General features: G+C 46.7%; 1 protein-coding gene across 1 annotated transcript in view; it reads right to left on the reverse strand.

The window, feature by feature from the left end:
* The window catches only part of GPX4 (glutathione peroxidase 4), a gene marked incomplete at its 3' end in the record, with an annotated part of 34,311 nt that extends 22,837 nt beyond the window's left edge, over positions 1-11,474 (reverse strand). The window contains 1 exon segment of the mRNA XM_073597168.1: positions 11,319-11,474. Coding sequence (XP_073453269.1) covers positions 11,319-11,399 — 81 coding nt within the window.
* Between the last annotated feature and the right edge of the window lie 931 nt (positions 11,475-12,405).

Raw genomic sequence — 12,405 nt, forward strand, 5'->3', positions numbered from 1 at the left:
TACTCCCGATTGGCTGAGACACAGCAGCGGAGCCATTGGCTCCCGCTGCTGTCAAAGTAAGTCAGCCAATCAGGAGAGAGGGGACGGGGCTCAATGTCTGAATGGACACAGGGAGCTCCCATAGCAAGTTGCTTGCTATGGGGACAGGAAGGAGGGGCCATAATCACAGAAGAGGGACCCAAGGAGGAGGATCTGGGCTTGAACCAATGCAAAATAATCCTATAACTAAACTTTAGTTTAAAAATAAGCATGAACAGTACAAAGATTAGGAGAAAACACACATTATCATGGCTACCAGCAAGCAAATTAGAGCCATCTAAAGCCTGCTAGCAGGTTTAAAATGAATCTGCATTACCATTAAGATTTTTATAGAAGTCACTTTCATTTACCACTTCAGTTCCAGAAGGTTTTACCCCCCATCCTGACCAGGCCATTTTTTTGCGATACGGCACTGCATTGCTTTAACCGACAATTGCGGACATGCAACTCTGTACCCAAATAAAATTGATGTCCTTTTTTCCCCCCACAAATAGAGCTCTCTGGTCGCTGTATAAATGACACTGGCAAAGAAGGTGTTAACCCTTTGATTGCCCCTGATGCCAAGTGTGGGGGATAGACTGACTGGAGGAAGAGAGATCTGTGTTCCCGATTAGCAGCAAGACAAGATCTCTCACGTCCTGACAGAACAGTGGTCTGCCTTGTTTATATAGGCAGACCGCCATTCTGCCTTTCCTGTCAACGATCTCAGGTGGCCACCAGCCATTGCAGCTGCCAGATCCGCTGATTGGACACAGCAGGAGCTTCGCTCTGGCAGTACGTGCCCCAGAGCCAATCTGAGGAATCACGTACTTAAAAAAAAAAAAAAAAAAAACCACACACAAAACACGCACACACACGCACACACTTCTCTGCGCAGTTGGTTTTTGCACAGATCCTCCTCTTCTGGGGTTCCTCAGTGGCGCCTCTTCTCAAGTGCCCCATCGAAGAAGCGGGCGTGCTCCCGAGTTTTGCATCTGTTGACAGACAGGACTCGGCCCCAGTGCCCAAGTCATTGGATTTGATTGACAGCAGCGAGAGTCAATGGCTGCGCTGCTATCAATCTATCCAATCAGGACATGAGACACCAATCATAGTATATGTACGTGGGGAAGTCCTTAAGGCGAGCTGTTCCCTAGGGGACAAAGTACAAGTATTACTTTGTCCTATCTTAACGTGCTGTAGAAGGCGACCTGTAAGGTTGGACAGGCACGGTGGCAAATGTAGAGAGAGAGTGTGAGAATTTTGCCACTGTACAAATCAATTAGTAAGACCTTATCTGGAATATGGATATCGGGCTGCCATAACCCCAGTATCTTCTTCAGTGAGCGGTCCGGTTTAAAATAAAAGTGGTCTCTGCGGCAGATTTGCTGCGAGATCACTTATCGGCGGCGGGAGAGGCCCCCCGCGCCGCTTACCAGAACCGGCAGAGGCAATCGCATCCTTCTCGTGGCCTGACATGGAGTCGAGTGAGGGGGAAGATAAACAGCCCCCCCCCCCCCCCCCCCCATCTCCATATCATTGCAGGGCGGAAGCGGCGTCAAAACATCACTTCTGCCGAATTTTTTTTTTTTTTTAAAGCCAGCAGCTACAAATACTGCAGCAGCTGACTTTTAAAATATGGACACTTAACTGTCCAGGATGCCCGCAATGTCGGCACCCAAAGCCGATCGGTCCCTCGGGTGCTGCCGCCGCCATCTTCGGTAAGGGAATCAGGAAGTGAAGCCTAGCTGCTTCACTTCATGGTTCCCTATTGGGCATGCATGACTCGCGCTGCGCATTCCCACTGGTCCCTGCTGTCTCCTGGGACCCGTGTGTCTCCCAGAAGACGGCGGGGAGATGGGAAGTGGCAGCAAAATACCTGTATTAAACAGGTATTTGCTCCCCCTGAAAAAGGTGCCTCCCTGGAGGGGGAGGATTCCAAAAAGCAGAAATTCAATTTTTGGGTGGAACTCCGCAAAAAAAAAAAAAAAAAAAAAAAAAAAAAGCCATTTTTTTCCATTAACACTTTATTGCATTTTAACGTAAATATAAGATCTAAGGTCTTTTTGACCCCAGATCTCATATTTAGGAGGTCCTGTCATGCTTTTTTCTATTACAAGGGATGTTTACATGCCTTGTAATATAAATAAAAGTGACAAAAAAAAAAAAAAAAGTAATTCCCGACGAGCTCGCGTGCAGAAGCGAGCGCATATGTGACTAGCACCCGCATTTGAAAACGGTGTTCAAAGCACACATGTGAGGTATCGCCGCGATCGGTAGAGCGAGAGCAATAATTCTAGTCCTAGAATTAAGGGTGAAAGTTTGGGTAAAGGGTTAAGGGTAAAAGTTTGTCACCATTCCACCAGCGGGCGCAATTTTGAAGCGCGACATGTTGGGTATCAATTTACTCGGCATAACATTATCTTTCCCAATACAAAAAAAAAAAAAAAAATATTGGGCTAACTTTTTTAAAAAAAAAATAAAAAAAAAATATAATGTTTGGGGGTACCAAGTAATTTTTTTTTTTTTTTGCTAGAAACTGTTCAACTTGTAAACAACAAATTTCAGAAAGAGGCTCGGCCCTTAATTGGTTAAGGGGGGATATGATCAACATGTACAAATACATAAGCGACCTTGGTGTTGAGTTATTCACTTTAAAAAGGTCAACACAGAGGACAAGGGGGCACTCTTTACGACTGGAGATGATCTTTTTTTCCTCTAAACACACACTGAAATGAATGAGAGGCAGTTTTCAGAGGCAATTTCTAGCGCTAAAGCACTTGAAAACAACCCCAGTGTGAAAGGGGTCATATAGGTAAAGTTGATTCTGGGAATAACCCATTTGCTCTGGGAAAATTGGATCATGCTTGGCTAGGGTTTTTTTGCCTTCCTCTGGATCAACTGTGGGTATAGGATTGTGTATATGGGATTGTATGTTTTATTTTTATTGGTTGAACTAGATGGACTTGTGTATTTTTTCAACCCAACTATGTAACTATGAGACTGCTTCCTTGACAGATGGCACTTTTCTCCGTCTCCAAGCATATGCCTGGACCATTTTTAGCTGACAAGCCTCCTTCCCTGCTCCTATCGGCCAGGTGCTTGGAGATGACAAGTGTCATAGCTGCGTTGTCAGATGGCCATGGAGGGAAAAAGGGATCCATGTCAGACTTTACAGCTATACCTAGACAGCGCATAGGAAGATAGCACAAAGTAACGCACATACTCATGTTGCACTGAGAAAAAAAAAAAAGGCCAGGTGCTTACAAGAATTAAATGGGCCCTGAACAAATTGTGAACCCTTCTATTAAATACTCAGATGTTTATATAAAAGTTATTGAACAGAAAAGATGCATAGAAAAAAGGGCAAAATGTATACCTTTGGTTATGAGCTCAGCCAGTTTGAAATCTGATCCCTTACTTCAGCAGTAATTACATATCCAAATGTGTAGGTCTTTACACGGTGAACAGTATTTCCCTGACAGAATACCTAGGTGAATTATTTATGGAAAATGTGGACATATGTCATCCCATTAGTCTAAAAGCTCACGCATTTTCAGTCTCAACATTACTAGCTAGTCATCCTCTCAACCATCTCTAACCTTCTTCTGGTGCATCAGTGGGCTATAACAGCAGATGTATGAGAAGAAAATTACCCCTTACAAACACTTCCCATGACAGGCCTATAGTGCCAATAGTGTAATGGGTCACTGGATATTTAACAGGAGATAAAATGTTCAAAGGTTCCTAGTTGAGCATGAACGAGTCGTGAAAACCATTTCCTGCAATTACGTCTGTATTTCATAATTTATACACACACACAGACAAAGCACACCATAGAACAGCAATTAGTAACGCCGTAGTAGGTGGGACAAATTCAATAACTCTGTGCATCACAGAAAAATTGGATTTTTGACTTACCGTAAAATCCATTTCTCAGAGTTCATTGACACAGCGCTCCATTATTCAGAACCATAGGGACGTCCCAGAGCAGTGCCAAACATAAGGGGTGGGACAACTAAAAATCCCAAGGCTAACACAAGAGCCAACCAGGAAGCAGGAGCTCAACCCGAACAATACCCCTTCAAGAGGGAATAGACCAGGGGTCTCAAAGTACCGGCCCTCGGACCGGTTAAAAAATGGCCCGCAGGCAGGGCCGATCCAGGACATCTTTTTGTACTGCACCCAGGCACCGAAGAGCTTTACCTTTCCATCTCCTCTGTTCTCTCCGCTGCACACTGCTGCAGCCCAGGGAGAGAACAGAGCAGAGGAAGGATCCGCTCATCGTCCTGCCCATCTAGGCACCAACGATCAACCAGAGCCCCGATCCAGGGTCCTGCTGCCACCTCAGGGCGGGAGATTGTGTTCTCTAGTTCCCCTGTCACTAGGCCTGTGTGGAAGCCAGGAGGAGAGGACTTGGGAGGCAGATGATCCTGACTGCCAGGAGAGGCGAGTGAGCCATCACACAGGTAAAGTTCTTAGTGGGGTAGAAATTTGTGCAGTGCGAGGGGGGTATTTTAGGGAGTGTGGGGGGTAATGCGTTTGCTGACACCAATGCTGGGTTAATAATGCGTTTCCTGACATCAGTGCTGGGGTTAATAATGTGTCTTCTGACACCAGTGCTGGGTATAGTATATTATTGCTGATATAGTTTGTTTTTGAAGTTTTGAAAGTTTGCATGCGGCCCCCCATGGGATATGAACTTGTCATGTGCCCTCAGGCAATTTGAGTTTGAGACCCCTGCTCTAAACAGCAGCCTGCAAAACAGGCATCGGTAGATGCCAACACATCCACTTCGTATAACGTTGTGAAAGTGTACACCAATGACCAAGTGACCGCCTTGCAAACTTGCACAACAAACGCCTGATGACAGAAGGCCCAAGAATAATGCGCTGTAACAGGGAAAGGAGGAACCAGATTCCTGACAGAATAGGGCAGAGTCATCATCTGTCTGATCCATCCAGAAATGGTCGCAGAATTAGCAGATAACCCCTTTCTTTGCCCGTCCGTGAGCACAGCGAGTCTGACCTCCAAAAAGACTCAGTGGCTGCCAAATACACCCGAATCCCCCAAACCACATCCAGGGCAGATAAGGTAAATGCCTTAGGATGTGTTAACCAGGGACACAAGGAAGACAATGTCCTTATTCGAAAAGGGAAATCTGAGAAACGAACAATGGAAAAGGGCGAAGAACCACCTTAACCTTGTGCAACACTGGATAAGGTGTACAACAGGATAATGCCACCATATCCAACACCCTGCAAGCAGCGGTGAATATATTGAAAGAGGCTTCTGTAGAACCAAAATCACAAAGTTCAGATCCCACCGGTGGCCTTCTTCAGCGTACCTGAATATAAATATAATTAAAAAAAAAAAAAAAAAAAAAAAAGCCACACGCACCAGGAAGTGCGAGACCAGGGGACACTGAAGACCACCCAGGCCGACACTTGGCCCTTGATGGTACTCAAGGCCTATTCCTGCTCAACCACCCGTGAAGGGAGGCCAGAATCAGAGCCACAGAGAAAAAAAAAAAAAAAAAAAAAAAAAAGCGAGGATGAATGTCCAGTGACTCACCCCAGGATATATGGACTTTCCACAGAGAGAACCTCCTAGAAGGTAGACTCCCTAGCCATCAGCAGTGTCAGAACTGCAGCACCTGGTTCATCACAGCCAGGCTGTTAAAACCCATGACTCTAAAGCAGAATAGAAGAACAGCCCTTGGGCCAGAAGAACCTCCCTGAGAGGCAGTCGCCAAGGAACCTTGGTGACCAGACGCGTACCCTGACCAACAGGACCCATCCGGAGCCAAAGGCGTAGAGCAAACGTTACCTGCCCCATGGGCCACCAGAGCGATTGAGGTGCTCAGAGGATCCCGCGAACTTGCCAGAAACCTTTGTACCGTTCTGTTGAGCCAGGAGGCAAACAGATATACCTCAGGAGTGCCCCATCAGAGACATATCCGATGAAACACGGCCCGGTGAAGGGCCCACCCCGTGGTCCAACCCTAGCCGACAGAGGCATCCGCCTGTCAGAATTCCACTCCTGGAATGCGCACATTGGGGGAAGGCCGGAACGAGACGTTCCGCCCACAGGAGGATACTAGCAACTGCCAACACCCTATTTGGCCCACCCTGGTGATTGACATAAGCCACTGCCGTTGCATTGTCCGACTAGATCCCCCAAAGTCGATCCATCCATGATCCAGACATCCTGGAACTTCTAGTGATCAGACTATTATTGCTCAGACGCTGGTGGAATGTGGACTACCAATGACCCTCCCAGGACACCTCCCCACCTAGACAGACTGACATTGGTGGTCACCCTGTTCAATACAAGGGGAGAAAGGATTTACCCTGCCGAAGAACCGGAGAGCGAAGCCACCAGAACAGGGAACCTCTGGTTTTCTGGCCCAGCCGAATCCGATTGTCCAGAGACCTTGGGCACTTGTCCCATTATTCCAGGATCTCCCTGAAGGAAGCTTGTATGGAACTGTGCAAATGGAATCACCGGACAATCATAAATGAAAAGACACAGCAAACATCTGGAGTGTGTCCAGGACCGCAAACCCCAATTGACATAACCACGCCAGATCCCAGGCCAACGCCTCGTGAACACCCGAGGAGAGGAGGCAAGACCAAAAGGACAACACCACGCACTGATAAGCACAACAGAGGAAGTGATGGGTCGGGGCTCTTGTGATGTCGATAGAAGCCAGAAAGTCACCATTATGAAGGGGTGCCACAGCCATGCAGACTCCATCCTGAACTTCTGTACCCACACGAGGCAGGTCAGGGCCTTGAGGTCCAGAATTGGACATACCATGCCCCCCCCACCTCTTGGAGTGGACAGGTTTGAATAAAACCACTGGAACTGTTCAGGACATCACACTCTGAAGCAACAGGACTTGCACAGCCCCACAAGGAGAACCGCAAGCGGTCCAGCGACAGACTCACATTGGAAGCAAAAAAAACAAAAACAAAAAAACACTATGTTTGGGGAACAAGGCCTGAACACTATCTTGTAACCAGACAAAATCAAAACATGCAATGAGGTCACCCAGGGTAGTCCCAAACAATAATAAACAATAGCTGCGCTAAAAGATGGACATAATCTTAAGAAAAAAAATCACCACATTAACAATATGGTGAAAGGTGAATAAAATGAATAAATTGTGGATATAACCTACACAAAAAGGAAAGAGAAAAAGGCCAAAATTGGCATAAAAGTCCAAGTCAGTCGATAGCTGAATTCAGAATAAAAAACTGTAGTCTTCCATCACCCAATGAATGTGAATCACCAGAAAAAAAATGCACGCTTACCAGAGGCAAGCAAGGGTAAGCTTGCGGCTATAAACCCAGCCAGGGCTTTTCTTTGGGATATCAGGACTACACACCCAGAGAACACCGATCCAGGATTGGCACACCGCTCAATTACATGAAAAGGATCCTCAGGCAACGTATCATCAAAACAAAAGAAAATGGACTTCCCATAGTGTAAAATCGCAAGGATAGTTTAATAAACAAAAGAATCACACTTACAAGCATAGATAAAAGTCAATCACAGGTAGCCGGCCGGCTTGCGAGAGCCCGTAACACTCCAGGAACCATATGCAGTACGTCAGTGTGTCCTGTCCGCCCGACGTGCATTTCGTCATACAATGACATTGTCTAGCCCCCAATACATGTCCAAGCACCACTACGGAAACAGTTCAGCAACCAGGGGAACTGCAGCCAAGAGGCATAGCAGACAAACTGCAGCACCTAGACCAACAGGTCTGCCAATGCAGCAAGGCTGGGGGATTCTGATCCCCCTCCAGGTAAGTCAGCTGGATCTTTAGAAGCCAAATATTCCTCTATTGGAATCATGGTTGCCTTGAGCAGCCTAGAGATAGGGGGCCCCACTACTGGTGGAACAGTCCACTTCTGGAGGGACTCCTCAAAGGGATACCTCACAGCAAGCGTTTTTGGAAGCACAAAGGGGTACTTTGGACATTCCCAGTCTTCATGGACAAATTTGGCAAAATAAGAGGGAGAAGGGAATGCTTTCACCACGCAAGACGGGTTATGGGTGCCAAAGTGGAACTGACCCTCCGCAGCAGGGTTAAAAACAACCCGCAAAGCACCGCCGAGGTAAGTATGGGGCTGATTCACACAGAAAAAAAAAAAAAAACCTTCTGCCTTTACAATCACTTTAAATCCTTTTATTGGGCAGAGTAAGAATTTATGCTCTAAATGTGCCTAGTGTTAACAAGCATCAAGTGACAAAATGCCTTTACAAACATGTTAACTGCTCGTTAAAGCGTGGTACACACGGTCAAAAAAAAAAAGAAAAAAAAAAAGTCAGCTCTGGTCAGAGCCACCGTATTAACCATGCAAGATTAGTTCAGCGATCTCCCCGCTGAGCTGGTGTGTTCTGACAGGGGGACACCACCCCCTGCCAGAACACTCTGATCAGCGCTCCCCGTCATTGGCCGAGAGCGCTGATCGGGAGGCATCAGCTGCTGGTTTACCAGCATACACATCTGACAGAAGCTGTCGGTTAACAGATTAACAGACATGGGCCTAATGTCTGCCTTTTCTTTTTGAACCGCCCATTGTCTCCCAACATTCAGTCTGTGTGTACCCGGCTTTAATCTAGGGGCGCAAGGGAAAGCGGTACTTACCTGATCCTTTGGAAAACCACCCTCCCCCACATCCAATGGTGAACTGTTCCTGCCGTCCTCATGTCCAGAGCCAGTCTAGTGGCATGCCGACATCAAGAACAGTCCAATCACAAGATCGCTAGCGTGCGGGGAGGAGCCGCCAAGAGAGGTGGGGACCAGTCTTGCAGTCGGTGGATCAGATAAATATATCTCCGTAATCGACTAAATCAGTAGTTCTCAACTCCTGTCCTCAGGACCCACTAACAGGCCAGGTTTGCAAGACAACTGAAATACATCACAGGTGATCTCATTTGCTGCTCAGTGATTGCAGTATTCTAGTCTGCATCTCCCCCAAGGTAATAGGGGTGCTGAAATTAATCGCTGCATCGCGATTCGGGTGTCCCCAATGCGGCATCGATGCATGCGACCTGAAAAATCAATTTCTTGCCCCGCCCCCTACCGGGAGAGCGCTCTGTGCGTAAAGCTGTTACTAGTGTGTATATTCTGCTCATGTGACTCCCGGCCGCGCCTCCCTCCTCTCACGTCTCTCCTGATGTCAGCCCCGCCCACTGACTGTAGCTATCAGGTCAGAAGAGAGGTGGGCATCAGGAGAGACGTGAGAGGAGGGAGGCGCGGCCGGGAGTCACATGAGCGGAATATACACACTAGTAACAGCTTTACGCACAGAGCGCTCTCCCGGGAGAATTCCCTGCTGACCTCAGGGAGAGGTGTCATACGAGAACACCGGCGGCTGGAATGGAGATCGGGGGGGAGATGGTGAGCAGGCAGATCGCCCTGCTCATTACAGCACCGGCAGAGCAGCATGTAAGTACAGAGGGGGAGGGCGCTGTGATACAAGTCCATATCATAGAATTGTCTATGTGCCTTCATCACACCCCAACTCTGCATTATTGTCCCCAGTCTCTGACCGTCTCCTGTAGCGTGTCCCCAGTCTCTGACCGTCTCCTGTAGCATGTCTGCAGTCTGACCATCTCCTTTAGTATTTTGGAAGAGAGCCTGGAGCTCCTCTGCTGTCTTTTTTTCTTAAGAACAGATATTATATAAAAAAAAAAAAAAAAAAAAAAAAAAAAAGTTCTCCTGACTACTTGAATTTTTTTTGATGAAAACCATGGAGCACTTGCAGACTTGCGCTGAAATTGTGATGCATCGCTGAATCAATCGTTGACTTGATAATCGTAATCAAATCGTGAGGCCAGTGAAGATGCGCACCCCTACAGGAGTTGAGAACCACTAGACTAAATCAATGGTTCTCAACACCTGTCCTCAGGACCCACTAACAGGCCAGATTTTAAGTATTACCTTGGGGGAGATGCAGACTAGAATACTGCAATCACTGAGCAGCAAATTATATCACCTGTGATTAGGGTTGCCACTTCATCCCTTTAAACCCGAACACACAGGTTCTGTGGCTAATTAAGGTGGTAATTAAACTCACTTGTTCCCTTATATTAGCCTCAGAACCTGTGTAATTCATATATGTTTTTGGGTTTAAAGGGATGAGGCGGCAACTCTACCTGTGATGTATTCCAGTTATCTTGCAAACCTGGCCTGTTAGCGGGTCCTGAGGCAGGAGATGAGAACCATTGTACTAGATGAAAACAAGCAGATAAACCATGCAGTGCGGGCACAGCCCCACTGCATGGAAAGATACAATTCTTTAGGCCCCTTTCACACTGCTGTGATTTCAAAGTTGCACGATTTTGCAGCAATTTCAGGGAATGCCTGTGTAAACTTGAAATCTATGGACCTCAACTCGCATCAAAGTTGGACCAAAGTAGTGCAGGGATTACTTTGAAGTCGCACAGATATGAAGGGTACTCTTTGGAAATCATGGGGTACAACTTGTCATGCGACTTGGGACTGCAAAGTCAAAGGACAAGTTACACAAGTGTGAAAGGGGCCTTAAGTAACGCTGGGTAGCACAGACAGAATCACAAGGTGTAAACTAGAAAGGAACACAAGGAGTGCTACGGGTCCCTTTCCTTGCCCTACGCAAGCCAAAAGTAGATCCTACATTTTTCACAGTCAGTCTTGCACAACAACAAAAAAAAAAAAAAAGTCGACTGCGTTTGGGGTGTCATTAAGAATTAATAGCGCTGCATGCATGACCTACATTTTGTGTGAATCGGGGGCAAAAGCCAAATGAAAGATAGAAAAGTGATGTGTGAGCTGAAGGCAGCCCTGGCAGTGCCAGAGGGGACCTAACTGGCATCCTGTTGGGATGAACTTGATGACAAATCACCCAGCAGAAGCTCCATAGTCATGTAACCAGATTGACCTGGGATTACCATTCAGCAGGATTAGGGAGGGGATCTCTACACTATGTCTTTGTAGGGGATATAACGCACACCAATCATTACTCTAATCTGATTGGACAGCGTGACCTCTGTCCACAATAAATCAGTGTGCGCACCGGGTGTCCTATCACGTGGTATACGGGAACGCCGGACTCACGCTGACACAGCACCGCTTACCTAACGAGCTCCCTGTACAGTATATAGACGTGTGTACACACTATATATATATATATATATATATATATATATACCACCTCCACAAGGTCACACAGAGGTCAGGAGACACACCGAAGGTATCGTTATACGGAGACGCCGCTAACATCCACTCTACTCATTCTTACCATGGTTCGCCCGCACAGCACTCCCGTCGCAGCCGCTACCAGTAGTGACCGTTTAGCGCTGACACACAGCACTTTCAACATGGCACCGCCAGGCCACGCCCTCCTGTGCCAATGTTTAGCCTATCGGAGGAGACTGGGCGGGTCCAACACGGACAGAGAGAGAGGGGCGGGGCAAGGTCTAACAGAACTGCGTGCTGGTGCTAGAACATGAGGTAGCGTGGTGGAGGAGGACGAACAATAAGCCGTTTACTGTTCAAGTCAAATAGATACTCGACTACTTTCTAGTACTGCGCTCCATTCTCTCGGTATGCTCGCAAAATGGCAGCTAATGTTTATACTTTGCTGTCACATGAGCCGGGACTATCCTGTCTCGGTTGGTGCTTCTTTAACCGCTTCAGCCCCGGAAGAATTTACCCCCTTCCTGACCAGAGCACTTTTTGTGATTCGGCACTGCGTCGCTTTGACTGACAATTGCGCAGTCGTGCGATGTGGCTCCCAAACAAAATTGACGTCCTTTTTCCCCACAAATAGAGCTTTCTTTTGGTGGTATTTGATCGTCTCTGCGGTTTTTATTTTTTGCGCTATAAACAAAAAAATACCGACAATTTTGAAAAAAAACACAATATTTTGTACTTTTTGCTATAATAAATATCCCCAAAACATATAAAAAAACCAATTTTTTTCCTCAGTTTAGGCCAATACGTATTGTTCTACATATTTTTGTTAAAAAAAAAAAAAAAAATCGCAATAAGCGTTTATTGATTGGTTTGTGCAAAAGTTATAGCGTCTACAAAATAGGGGACAAATTTGACACATTTTTGGGACCACTGGCATTAATACAGCGTTCAATGCTAAAAAATTGCATTGATTACTGTAAAAATGTCACTGGCAGTGAATGGGGTTAACCACTAGGTGGCGCTGTAGGGGTTAAGTGTGTCCTAGGGAGTGTTTCTAACTGTAGGGGAGAGGGGCTGTGTGTTACACTACACCAGGGATATGCAATTAGCGGACCTCCAGCTGCTGCAAAACTACAAATCCCATCATGCTCTGCCTCTGGGTGTCATGCTTGTGGTTGTCAGAGTCTTGC

Source organism: Aquarana catesbeiana, linkage group LG01 (assembly GCF_042186555.1).
Source record: "Aquarana catesbeiana isolate 2022-GZ linkage group LG01, ASM4218655v1, whole genome shotgun sequence".
Taxonomy (NCBI): Eukaryota; Metazoa; Chordata; class Amphibia; order Anura; family Ranidae; genus Aquarana; species Aquarana catesbeiana.